Raw genomic sequence first — 14,325 nt, 5'->3', positions numbered from 1 at the left:
AAGTACAAAATAATTGAATGGTGGCACGGGATCTATCTGAATGGTTCAAATAATGTTATAAGAGCCTCTAAATTTACCATCAGGAAACACAGGACTTCTCCGAATCTGTCCTTCCTTCAGTCAGCTCCGCTTTTGCAATTTCTTTTCAGCCCTGATGAAGGGGGCATTTTAGACACACAAAATACATTGGTGCTTGTTACAACATAAATAAAGTGGAAACTGTTATTCAAAAGATACCTTAATTTTTTAATGTGGCACTCTATGTATTTCTACTAATATGGCCTTATTGTAAGGGAGTAGTAGAGATCTGCAAAGGCTCATTTTGGATGAGATTCAGCTGACCAGATGGTGCTCACAGGCTCATGTTTATCACATTGCTCACAAACAATGGTTTTCCAATTGTTATGTATATGTAATGTGTGTGTGTGTGTGTGTGTGTGTGTGTGTATATATATATATATATATATATATATATATATATATACATACACACACACACACTATATTTTCAAAAGTATTGGGACTTTACATGCACATGAACTTGAATGGCATCCCAGTCTTAGTCTGTAGGGTTCAACATTGAGAGGGCCCATTCCTTTGCAGCTATACCAGCTTCAAAGCTTCTGGGAAGGCTGTCCACAAGGTTTAGGAGTGTGTCTATGGGAATGTTTGACCATTCTTCCAGAAGCGCATTTGCAAAGTCAGGCACTGATGTTGGATGAGAATGCCTGGCTTGCAGTCTCCACTCAAATACATCCCAAAGGTGTTCTATCGGGTTACGGACTCTATGCAGGCCAGTAAAGTTCCTCTACCCCCAAACTCGCTCATCCATGCCTTTAAGGACCTTGGTTTGTTCACTGGTCCAAATCAGTTGGTGGAGGGGGGATTGTGATGTGGGGTTGTTTTTCAGGGGTTGGGTTTGGCCCCTTAATTCCAGCTCTTAAGATATCAGCATTCCAAGACATTTTGGACAATTCCATGCTCCAAACTTAGTGGGAACAGTTTGGGGGTGGCCCCTTCCTGTTCCAACCTGATTGCTCACCAGTGCACAAAGCAAGATCCATAAAGACAAAGATGAGCGAGATTGGGGTAGAGGAACTTGATTTGCCTGCACAAAGTCCTGACCTTAACCAGATAGAACACCTTTGAGATGAATTAGAGCAGAAACTGGGAGCTGGGCCTTCTCTCCAACATCAGTGCCTGATGTCACAAATCCCTTTCTGGAAGAATGGTCAAACATTCCCATAGACACACTCCTAAAGCCTGTGGACAGCCTTCCCAGAAGAGTTGAAGCTTTTTTTTAGCTGCAAAGGGTGGGCCAACTCAATACTGAACCCTACGGACTAAGATGTTGGATGGGATGGCTGGGATGCCATTAAAGTTCATGTGCATGTAAAGGCAGGTGCCCCAATACTTTTGACAACATAGTGTGCGTGTATATATGTATGTGTATATATATATATATATATATATATATACATACCTACATACATACAGTGCCTTGCAAAAGTATTCAGCCCCCTTGACCTTTGCGACCTTTTGCCACATTTCAGGCTTTAAACATAAAGATATAAAACTGTAATTTTTTGTGAAGAATCAACAACAAGTGGAACAACATTTATTGGATATATCAAACTTTTTTAACAAATAAAAAACTGAAAAATTGGGTGTGCAAAATTATTCAGCCCCTTTACTTTCAGTGCAGCAAACTCTCTCCAGAAGTTCAGTGAGGATCTCTGAATGATCCAATGTTCACCTAAATGACCAATGATGATAAATAGAATCCACCTGTGTGTAATCAAGTCTCTGTATAAATGCACCTGCACTGTGATAGTCTCAGAGGTCCGTTTAAAGCGCAGAGAGCATCATGAAGAACAAGGAACACACCAGGCAGGTCCGAGATACTGTTGTGGAGAAGTTTAAAGCCGGATTTGGATACAAAAAGATTTCCCAAGCTTTAAACATCCCAAGGAGCACTGTGCAAGCGATAATATTGAAATGGAAGGAGTATCAGACCACTGCAAATCTACGAAGACCTGGCCGTCCCTCTAAACTTTCAGCTCATACAAGGAGAAGACTGATCAGAGATGCAGCCAAGAGGCCCATGATCACTCTGGCTGAACTGCAGAGATCTACAGCTGAGGTGGGAGACTCTGTCCATAGGACAACAAGCAATCATATAATGCACAAATCTGGCCTTAATGGAAGAGTGGCAAGAAGAAAGCCATTTCTTAAAGATATCCATAAAAAGTGTTGTTTAAAGTTTGCCACAAGCCACCTGGGAGACACACCAAACATGTGGAAGGAGGGGCTCTGGTCAGATGAAACCAAAATTGAACTTTTTGGCAACAATGCAAAACGTTATGTTTGGCGTAAAAGCAACACAGCTCATCACCCTGAACACACCATCCCCACTGTCAAACATGGTGGTGGCAGCATCATGGTTTGGGCCTGCTTTTCTTCAGCAGGGACAGGGAAGATGGTTAAAATTGATGGGAAGATGGATGGAGCCAAATACAGGACCATTCTGGAAGAAAACCTGATAGAGTCTGCAAAAGACCTGAGACTGGGACAGAGATTTGCCTTCCAACAAGACAATGATCCAAAACATAAAGCAAAATCTACAATGGAATGGTTCACAAATAAACATATCCAGGTTTTAGAATGGCCAAGTCAAAGTCCAGACCTGAATCCAATCGAGAATTTGTGGAAAGAACTGAAAATGCTGTTCACAAACGCTCTCCATCCAACCTCACTAAGCTCGAGCTGTTTTGCAAGGAGGAATGGGCAAAAATTTCAGTCTCTCGATGTGCAAAACTGATAGAGACATACCCCAAGCGACTTACAGCTGTAATCGCAGCAAAAGGTATTAACTTAAGGGGGCTGAATAATTTTGCATGCCCAATTTTTCAGTTTTTTATTTGTTAAAATAGTTTGAAATATCCAATAAATTTTGTTCCACTTCATGATTGTGTCCCGCTTGTTGATTCTTCAAAAAAAATTACAGTTTTATATCTTTATGTTTGAAGCCTAAAATGTGGCAAAAGGTTGCAAAGTTCAAGGGGGCCGAATACTTTCGCAAGGCACTGTACATACGTACGTACGTACGTACATACATACAGTATAAAAGGTATACATAGTTTTACTGATTTGGTTGTCTACTGCACTTCTCTTCCTGAGACAAAAGTTGAAAGTCCAAAGGTGATCAGCACATCTCATGCCAATACTGAGGTTGATGGGACTTTTGGTTTGATTTGAATTTGCATATCAACAGACATTTTAATACAGGATGCCATGTATGCAGACAGATAAAGCATGAATAAACTAGTTTACAAAGCCATAAACTGTTTAGAAGTCAATGCAAATTAAAACTTCATGCCAATGAAAATGCTGCATATGCTCAATCAAAACACTTCTTAATATAACTCTTATTAGATATAAGAGTTATAGATCTGCCTAATGGCACATGTGTTTTGAATAAATATACCCTTTACTAGGTACTTTACATAAGGTGTCCCCTGATAAAGCGAGCGTGGTCCTTGACCAGGCTGTATTGCTTGCTTTAAATACATAAATGAGATAACTACCTGAGCAAAATGACAACATTAATGTCATTAAAGGCACTTTTCATTTACATATTTCAACTCCTAATAGTTTCTTTTTAGGGCAATAGTTTATTTTTTGATAACTTTTGTACAGTTTTGATTAGAAAAAAAAATGAAACACAACTAGAAGTTAAAAAAAATCTCCATATTTGGGCAAAACCCCTTAAGGGGAACACATGTCCACATTAGTTTAGTTTCTAAATCTTGCAATCACCCTAAAACATGTTGGCTACTCAGCACTATGAACTCTAAATGTATCTGTGATCAAGGTTAAGCTGCCTGACTTGTGTCATTGATGTTCATCTTTCTAACAGAGTTGTGTGCTTGTTATATTACCCACTTCTGGACCGGAAGGTTTTGCCTCCTTAATGACCATTTTATGTGATTCAGCACTGTGTTATTTTAACTGACAATTGCACTGTACCCAAATAAAATTGATGTCCTTTTTTCCCACAAATAGAGCTTCTTTTGGTGGTATTTGATCACCTCTGCAATTTTTATTTTTTTGCGCTATAAACCAAAAACAAGAGAGCGACAATTCTGAAATAGAAACAACATTTTTTACTTTCTGCTATATAACATTCCCAATAAAAAAAAAAAAATAAAAATCACATTTTTTCATCATTTTAGGCCAATTTGTATTCTGCTACATATTTTTGGTAAAAAAAATCCCAATAAGCGTATATTGATTGGTTTGCGCAAAAGTTATTCCGTCTATAAATCAGGGGAAATATTTATGTCATTTTTATTTATTTATTAGTTTTTACTAGTAATGGTAGCGATCAGTGATTTTTAGTGGGACTGCGACACTGCGGCGGACAGATCGGACCCCTAACTGACATTTTTGAAACTTTTCGGGGGACCAGTGACATTATTACAGTAATCAGTGCTAAAGATATTGACTGTTACTGTACTAATGACACTGGCAGGGAAGGGGTTAACACCAGGGGCGATCAAAGTGTTAAATGTGTCCCTAGGAGGTGTTTTCTAACTGTGGGGGATGGGCTTGCTGCATGAACACAGAGACCTATGTCACTAAATAAGAAGAACACAGGATCCCTGTGTTCATCACTGACAGAACAGCGGTCTGCTGTGTTTACAATGGCAGACCGCCGTTCTGTCTCCACGGGGAGCGATCGCGGCTGCCCAGTGACCATCGCAGCCGCTGGACCTGCTGATTGGCTCCCCCTGTAGCCAAGTGGCGCATGCACACCCCCACTTGCGGTCCGAGACAGAGCAGACCTGCTGCAGTATATGTACTGCTGGCAGTCGGCAATGGTTAAAGTAATAATAAACCCGGAAACCAAAAATGTAATATATTGTAGTTTACCATTCATTAGATGTGGTGGCTCCATCACTTTTCTTTTCTTAGGCTTTTTCCCTCTTTTGTTCTCACCGGGTGATCTGGTCAGTAAGACATCTGAGACACAACTCTAGAGGAATGAGAATACAAAGAATGAGAATACACTAATTAAAGCCAAACTCCAGATAACACTAAATTATAAGCAGTTTCAGCAAAACATGATTTTTTTCCTTTTGGGATAAAGGTTTTACACAAATAAGTAAAAGCTGATAATTTTAACCACCCATTCCAATGGTTTGTCCCGTCCATGTAAACTGATAGAGTCTGCTAGAGAGCTTGAGATTTTCAAAAACAGACTAGCTGGCTGAATCACCAGATAAAAACAGAAGAAAGAAAGCCTAAAAACAGAAAACAAATGCAGCTATTACATCTAAGAATCTGTAAGCTGAAATATGATAAATGTTTGCTTTTGAGTTTAATACTGCTTTAACGTTTAAATTCAACAATGGAAACTGGCAAGATTTTCAAACCCTACCCAAAAGCATGAGATATCCAGATAAATACAGCTTAAAATTACTTTTTATTGTATTCATTAACTTATTTATTAATAAGTCTTCATCCTTTAGTACATCTGTCATACATTTGTATCATCTGTCACACCTGATCTTCTGCAACTGGTGGCAACCAAACTGTTACCAACCTTTCCTTTGTATTTTTTTTATCTGCCATTTTGTCTTGTTCTTCGCTGTTATCAAGCACTGTAATGATTTTTTGCTTCTAGGTGGGACGTGATCCTATAAATCTTTCTTTTGTGGTGGAACAGGACATTGAAGTCAAGGACCTGAAACCAGCCACAGTAAAAGTTTATGACTATTATGAGACGGGTAAGAGCATTCCCAAGTTACGTCACCATTATCATTCTCATGACAGCTTTTTTTAAAAAAAATAATAAGCCAATAAGCAAAACCAGGAAGACATTTTCCTACATCTCTTGAAGTTCGTTTTTAGCTGGAGGGTGGTGGAATAATCCTGGTGTGAAATCACTCCTTCTGTATATCACATCTTCATTACTGATTGGATTATGTTATGTATCATGTGTATGCCTTTGATGGCAGTTTAATGTTCTTCTTTTACTCATTTTACCCTCCAGATGAACAAGCAGTGGCAGAATACAACCATCCCTGCAACACGGGTAAGGATGTCAAATTTGTTTATTTTAAATTAGATGGGTAAAAATTTTTAAAGGTAATTAATGAGAGATGACTTGAATCCTTGTCTTGTCTGCTAATCAATATCTATGGTGAATACAGACTCATGCTTATCATCCTGCTTAGCGTTAGATTCCAGCTCCAGCCCAAACCTTCTTTTTATTTTTTTCAGTTTCTAATAGACAGTGACCGTTTTTATAAAGTTTTGTGATTGTGCTACTGAGAATTTGCCTTGGCTAATCGCCATATGACATCCAGATTAGAAATGAACAGGACACAGACAGTCTAAGGCTGGATACACACTATCCAACTTTTGTGGTTAGATTTCCTTCAGATTTACCTTTTCTATGTAGTACAAGGGCCAGATTGCATACAAATTGAAAGTGTTTAGGTTTGACCTCATATTATATGGTTTTTGGTAAGTCTAAAGGAAAAAGTCTTCAGAAAATCTTATAGTGTGTATGGCCCTTTAGGCTGGGCTCGACAAACCCCAGGCGCCAGTTCGCCATGGTGACCAGAAACCACTGCTAGCCCACTCACTGCAACTCCCTATGCCCCCAACATGCAGCTCAGGGCACCGACAGCCAATCCCTCTCTCCCCCCCCCCCACCTAAAGTCTGTGGTTTCCCCCGGAGGCATGCAGTAGTCTGAAGTCCAGCTGTGAGTGACAGGGGAGCAGGGGGAGCCGGTCTCCTTTTCTCAGGCAGCTGCTGTCCCATCCTCCTCCCCAATGCCCGCACAAGGTTCAAGGATGAATGGATTCTCTCTTCTGCTGCCCGTGATCAGACGTCGGTGAAGGGTGAGGTGGAGGGGGACCCGGCACCCTGTGTAGCCTCCACCTGATAGAATGGGTGGACTGCGAGTACTCCTAGCGGGAGCGGGAGGTATTCTGGTGGAGGATGGAGCAGGGGAGCTTCATTGGCTGTGTGTTCCTGTGTCAATGCTGTGACACACCGGGCCGGCACTCCTTGGAAAGTTTACGGTGTGCTGTGAGGTGGAGTAGGGGAGATAAGGCAGGAGGATATGCTTTAGAAGAATCCTTCTATGTCCCCTGATAAAGCTCTCTGTACCATAAACAATTACCACTCCTAATGTAAAGCTGGGCTCCATTATTTCATGGTGACCAGAAACCCACAAGAGCAATGAATAGAGTCATCCCAGGGGACACACATGTAGGCAGAAAGTGGCTGCAAAGAGACAACAGAAGATCAGAAATGCTGAGATAAATCTTTCATCCTTTTTTGTATTTTATTTAAAGTGTCACTAAGGCTTAATTTAAATGTGCAGTTGGGTGGTAAAAATGTGCAGTAGAGAAATGTTTTTGCCACCCACTAACGGCCACCCTTAAGATTCAATAGGCAGAAGATGAGGGTGTTTTACATGCCACAGTCACAATGCAATCGGCATAATAAGGAGTTTTTAATGTCATTATTTCTGGCCAGCCTATAACCCTAGAGATAATGGCGTTACATTTGAGTGATTGACTGAATGCTCTGCTGTAAGTAAGTTAGGGGGCGCAGATTACTTGTCTTGCCCCAGGTGCTGGCAGCACACCCTATGCTAGAAAAAAAATGGTTCCTATATTTTTTAGCTGGCTCATAGATTCAAAGCAAATTTGTCAAGTCCTGGACTAAGGGCTTCTCAAGACTTGTGGTTGGGGGCATTAAAATGTATTGCTGAGCCCCTCAACTCTAAAGGCATAGAATGGGGGTTGTACAGCAGTTGCAATGCTTTGCTTCGTGCCCACACTAAAAACTATCACTCTTCCAGGGTTCTTTCATAGGTGTTCATCATCCATCTCCTGTATGCCCCCACCCCCTTCCCCTTTTTTTTCCCTCCTCTTTTTCTGTTTTTTCTTCTCAAAATTTTCATGATTCTCCTTCTTTTGTGCTGCCTCTTACAATGTTCTTTCTTCTGGTTGGTACCTCATTGGGTTTTAGAGGGGATCTTCTTAGTTGACATCTGATTGTAGCTACAGAAAGCCCTCTATGGTACTTCCGAGATCCGTGCTGTTCTCACTTTATCTAGTTCGTACTAACATACAGTATCTAGCATGTAATTTGCTAAGCTATGGATAAGTGATTTTTATATATTTTTGGCTAGTTTGATATTGCTTTCCATGGCCTCACTATGTATTACTTTAACTTTCAGTAATGGAGGTACTTGTTCTTCTCTGATGTATTTGTACTTATTGTTTTGCTATGATTTCTGTTTTTTTGGGGGGTTTTCCTGAGGTACAGCAGTTTGGATGCAAGTTTAAACGTAGCCTAATAATAACTGGACAGGGAATCTAACCCTTTCTCGTGTTGTTAGAAAAAAAAGTGTTTTGCTGCAGTCTGTGTCCTTTCCCATCCATCATTTCCTGTCCTAATGGGGACAGAGATTGAAGAAAAAAAGAAAATGAAAAAGTTTCTAGCCCCTTTTTTTAGTATTTCCAAAATTTTAAGTTGCAACAGGGAAAATCCAAAACTACCCTTGTCTAGGGTACCATTAAAAAGCAGAAATGCTTAATTTATCCCTCACGCCACTTGTCTTCAATGGTCTGTCAGTTCTGCTGTTGAAATTTTCCCCCTTATTAGCAAAAATTATGCTTCTGAATTCCATTTTGGTTATTTGTTTTAATTTTTTACATCTATGTTCTGAATATGCACTGTAGAATGCCCCTATGGGCTACAAGAGCTGGAGATGTTTTTATATACCATCCAGAGATAAGTGTCTGGCTTAATTTATATTTAATCTGCTTTATTGAGTTTTCAAAGTTTTTACAGGAAAACAGAACAATAGAGAAAGTGTATATCACAAAGGATTCCCATTCCACCATTGGTACATTACCAGAAATACAAAGAAAGTAATGGTGCACTTAGTAAAAAAAAAAGAAAAAAATCACACATTCCAGAACAAATAGGGAATGTATACAAAACTCTCTCAACCACTCAATAGAGCGGGCACACAGGTGCTATTACAATACTTCAAAAGCCATAGAAATGCAACATAGAAACTGTATGAAACCAAATAAATAAACAGCAGCTACCAATATCATGGGCGGCGCAAGTAACAACATCAACATCTATGTAGCTATTGCTATGCGGTGAATAGTAGATTGGCAGATGATATCAACTAAGCCAGTACGTAGAGGTCCTATCTGGCTTAATGTAAGACTTTCTGTTGGGCCCTTTCACACAGACTGTCCTAACAGGTCTCCTTTTCAGTTTTTCAGGTGGACTTGTTCGGACCTTTCAGTCTCCTCTATGTAGGGGCGAGTGTTAGCTGACACAATCCACCAAAAACAGACGGACGGTGGTCCTATTTTCCATTTGTCCGGCGCATTGAATAGAAATGGACAGGTGGTCCATTTCCATCTGATTTCTCAATAGAGGAGAGTGGGACCGTATCCACTCTGCACAGTGAATGGACACAGACCTGTCATCCACCTGCTTAGCGGGAATCAGCAGGGAGCACAAAGCAAGGTCCATAAAGACATGGATGAGCGAGTTTGGGGTGGAGGAACTTGACTGACCTGCACAGTCCTGACTTCAACCCAATAGAACACCTTTGGGATGAATTAGAGTGGAGACTGCAACTCAGGACTTCTCGTTCAACCTCAGTGCCTTACCTCACAAATGCGCTTCTGAAAGAATGGTCAAACATTCCCATAGACACACTCCTAAACCTTATGGATGGCCTTTCCAGAAGAGTTGAAGCTGTTATAGCTGCAAAGGGTGGGCCAACTCAATATTGAACCCTACAACTAAGGTTGGGATGCTATTAAAGTTCATGTACTTGTAAAGGCTGGTGTCCCAATACTTTTAGCAATATAGTGTATATTTCAAGGCACGAGCTTTTAAATATAAATCAGTTTATTTTTTAGACTTATTCAGATACACACAAGTACATCAAATAACATGAAGTGAACGACAAATTTGGGGCAAGAACAGAGCCAGATCATCCACAAGGCAACCTGAGCAGGAGCCTGAGGCCTGGGGTTTGCCCAAATAGATGCCAAGGGGTCCAATTACAACTTTCATGCTTCTACAGAAGATAAGCCTGACCGGTCACAGCTGTACACCTGTCTACCACTTTAAAAGAGAGGATGCACTTGTTAGTGTCTCAAGAGGAGGGCCATGCCACTACAGACGTTGCAAATGGGGCAGCGTCGCTATGCCTGATGCAATCCCTATCAAAGTCAATCTGAGGCTGGATTCACACTGAGTGCAGAGCGGGGCACAGCAGGGGGTCCGGTGTGTCCCTGTTCACTGTTTCAGGTCAAGATCAAGTCCGAATATTTGCCTGAATTTGGACCTGAAACTGAGCCAAAGTTGCACAGGACCCTTCTGCTGTGCACTCCATTGAGAGTCGGTCACACTCTTCTGTCATGTGAATTGGATGCAGGGAGGTACCAACCCTGCCTAAAGGATTAGTGGGGGGAAAACTGCCACCTAGCTTTTGTTAATGGCAGCATTTCTGTATGGGATACATGTAAAGTCACATAGTGACTTTACAAACACTGTTAGGCCCTATTTTGCCTTAAACCGTCTCTGGACAAGGAAGTCTTTAGCCACTAAAGCCAAGCTTCAGCTGCTTCTAACACCAAACTTTTTTGAGGTGTCCTTAGTCCAGTAATGTTACAGTGGATGGATCTTGAAAGTTGCACAGAGCATTCTTCTGCATGGCATGATATGCATCTGAGAGGCAGGTTCTTGGCACCCTGGCCTCCATTGGTGTTATTCAGCCCTGAATAGGACTAGTATTAGATGGTAGTTTAAATAAATACTAGAGTTTGGCTCAGGGCCGGCGCTACATGTAAGGCAACCTAGGCAGCCGCCTAGGGCGCAACTTAGCAGGGGGCACCAGCATCCTGCACCTGGCCAGTGTGGCACTCCTCATGCTGTGTGCCGCCTGAGTGCTACAGCAAGCCTCAGGTGGCACAGCACTGCTGTATGGAGGGCAGCCGCAGAGAGTTGTGACAAGACCACAAGTTGTAGAGTAGCATACCTTGAGTCCCAACAGTCCCAAGCCAGCTGCAATGAGAGCGTGTGTGAGTCCATGAGTGGAGCTGTCAAATTGAAACCGATGTCGGGAAGGGCGGGGCCGATATATGTGGCTCTGCCCCTTTGTTCCGTCTATAGAGAAAACAGCCAGCGTTTACACATTGGTGGGCGGGGAAGAAGGTGGCAGGGGGAGGAACCAACTACTGCATGTGCACCTACAGCTCTGTATAATTCAGGTTGATTACCTTCCTCCCCGCCCACCAGTGTATAAATGCAGATTGGTTTGTCTATGCAGGGGACAAAGTGGAGCCCCACACTTTGGCCACGCCCTTCCCAATATCACAGCTTCAATTTGACAGCTCCTCTCATGGACTCACACTGACTCTAGTTGGCCGTACGCCCTGCTGGCTTGCCCACCAATCCCTGGCTGTGCTGGATAGAGGTTCATACTGCTGAATGTCCTGCTATAGGCTATCTGATGCCTGCATTCTTCCATCGGCTCCTGTATGCTGCTAATCAAGATTTTAGGATGTAAGTGTGCTATGTTTAATTCATTGATGTCTTTGCAGTTCAACAAATTCCTGAACCTGCACTCTGTACAATGCATTCCTAAACCTGCACTCTGTACAATGCATTCCTGAACCTGCACTCTGTACAATGCATTCCTAAACCTGCACTCTGTATAATGCATTCCTAAACCTGCACTCTGTACAATGCATTCCTGAACCTGCACTCTGTACAATGCATTCCTGAACCTGCACTCTCTTCTGCACCTTGCACTCTGTATGAAATGCACTCCTGAACCTTGCACCCTGTACGAAACGCACTTCTAAACCTTGCACCCTGAACCTTGCACCCTGTACGTAACGCACTCCTGAACCTTGCACCCTGTACAAAATGCACTCCTGAACCTTGCACCCTGTACGAAAAGCACTCCTGAACCTTGCACCCTGTACAACACATTTCTGAACCTTGCACCCTGTATGAATGCACCCCTGAACCTTGCACTATGTATGAAACACACTCTTGAATCCTTCCCCAATAAGCATACCGCACTAATGGGTGGAGCCGGAGGGGGCGCAAAATCAGGTTTTGCCTAGGGTGTCAAAAATCCCTGCACCAGCCCTGGTTGGGCTTTAGGTTGAAATGCAAAATGACAGTCCATCCTTTTATCTGTTATCCATAAAAAACAGGTATAAGAACGAATATGTCCAAGCAGGCTTGTTTTATTTTATTGCCTAGACTCATCTGCAAAAAACTTTTTCTTGCCCCAGAAATCTATCTTTTTTGTATAAATATAAAAAAGCATTATAGACACCTTTTTTCCCTTCTTTGTAAGTGATCACATTCCCTCTGTTCTTAGTTGCATAAGAGCTGAGGGAGGGGAAGCAGCAGCACACTGATCTTGCCAGTGAATGGCTGTGCAGCTGGGGCGCGTCAGGACAACTCTGATCATTGGAGGAAAGCATACTGAGTTCCCAGCATAGCTAGAGAACTGACCAGAGTGTGCTCTTCTGCTTAGTGTGGTCGGTTTTTAAAAAGAAAGCAGAGAGACTGGCAAGAACACCAGGGATTTTACATAAAGGTAGCAATACAAAGAGAACAGTACACCTTCCCATACAAGTACATGGTACAGCAGGTACATATCAGGAACCTGAAATGTTGGGGTAACAAACACTTTAACCACTTTACCACCAGAGGATTTTCCTGCTAAAAGACCAGGGGTTTTTTTGCGATTTTTTACTGCGTGACTTTAACGGACAATCGCGCGGTCGTGCGACGCTGTACCTAAACGAATTTCACGTCCTTTTTTTCCCACAAACAGAGCTTTCTTTTGGTGGTATTTGATCACCTGTGCGATTTTTTGATCACGCGCTATAAACAAAAAAAGAGCGTAATTTTTGCAAAAACAACAATATTTTTCACTTTTTTTTATATGAAATTCCCCCAAAAAAAAATGTAAAAATCAAAATTTTTTAAAATTTTCGGCCAATTTGTTTTACGCTACCTATGTTTGGTAAAAAAAATCGCAAAAAGCGTATTTTGATTGGTTTGCGCAAAAGTTATCGCGTTTACTAACAAAGGGAAAGATTTTTGTCATTTTTGGTGTTTTTTTTTTTAACGAGTAATGGCGGCGATCTGCGATTTTTTTTTGCGGTACTGCGACATTGCAGCGGACAGATCGGACCCTTGACTGACATTTTTGGGGGTACCAGTGACATTACTGCAGTAATCAGTGCTATATATATGCACTGTTACTGCAAAAATGACACTGGCAGGGAAGGGGTTAACAGTATTGGACAGGGAGGGGTTAAGTGTGTCCTAGGGGCGTGTTTCTAACTGTGCAGGGACAGGTCTACTAGTGTAAAAACAAAGATCAACAGTTCTACATAGTAGAACTGTCTGATCTTCACTTTTACACAGGGAGAACTGACAGGCGGCTTGTTTACATAAGCCGCTCTGTCTTTCTCCCGCTGTACCGGCGATCGTAGTGTGACCGGCGGACATCGGGTCCGCCAGTCACACTCCCGCACTCCTCCGTGAACGAGCCGAGGCGGGCGCGCGCCTCAGCGGGCGCGCGCCCGCCCGCCCGCTATTGGCTCTGGAAGGAGTGACAGGCGAGCGACGTAGACCTACGTCACTCTGCCTGGCCGGGGCCGACTGCCGCAGTAAATATACTGTGCGCAGTCGGCAAGCGGTTAACTTTTGTACTTTGATGTCCACAGTGCTTGTGTGTATATATACAGTAAATATATGTGTGTTCAGTTATTTGTATGAAACCTAAAGAATCTTTTAAAGCTTGAATCTCCAAAAAATATTCCTTTAGCCACACAAAAGGTATTGCCAATGTTTTAACTTTTGTGCTACTATCTATAACACATTTTTGCCATCTCTTGCATTATAATATTCTAACACACAAAAAAACTTAATTTTTCTATACTTTTGTTCTGTGTTGTAGGTGACTCTGGCAATTCAAGATAAGGACAAAGTTACACTCAAGTCACTAAATGAACAAAAATGTATAAAAATTCTCACTATTTTCATAAATAAGCCTTATGGCAACCATGAACCATGTGACAGAAAACCATGTGGCAAGCACTGCCTTTAGTATTTGGGAACTATGACGCTGCCTTTCACTGTAATGACGCTGTTAAACTGAAATTATATTGTATACCAATAAAATCTGAGTAATTAAAGTGATTGTAAAGTCTCCTTTTTTT

At 41.8% G+C, this 14,325-nt stretch overlaps 1 protein-coding gene across 1 annotated transcript in view; it reads left to right on the top strand.

Moving 5' to 3' along the window:
• Positions 1 to 14,114, top strand: part of LOC309564231 (alpha-1-inhibitor 3-like) — a 92,792-nt gene extending 78,678 nt beyond the window's left edge. Inside the window, exons 14-16 of the mRNA XM_082268858.1 lie at positions 5,690 to 5,792; positions 6,059 to 6,100; positions 14,064 to 14,114. Coding sequence (XP_082124984.1) covers positions 5,690 to 5,792; positions 6,059 to 6,100; positions 14,064 to 14,086 — 168 coding nt within the window. The 3' untranslated portion in view covers positions 14,087 to 14,114. The remainder of the gene's footprint in view (positions 1 to 5,689; positions 5,793 to 6,058; positions 6,101 to 14,063) is intronic.
• The last annotated feature ends 211 nt before the right edge of the window (positions 14,115 to 14,325 follow it).

This window comes from Pelophylax lessonae (genome assembly GCF_965119305.1).
Source record: "Pelophylax lessonae genome assembly, chromosome: 9".
NCBI classification, from domain to species: Eukaryota; Metazoa; Chordata; class Amphibia; order Anura; family Ranidae; genus Pelophylax; species Pelophylax lessonae.
The sequence above is the reverse complement of the archived record's forward strand: the minus strand, read 5'-3'. Positions and strand labels throughout refer to the sequence as shown.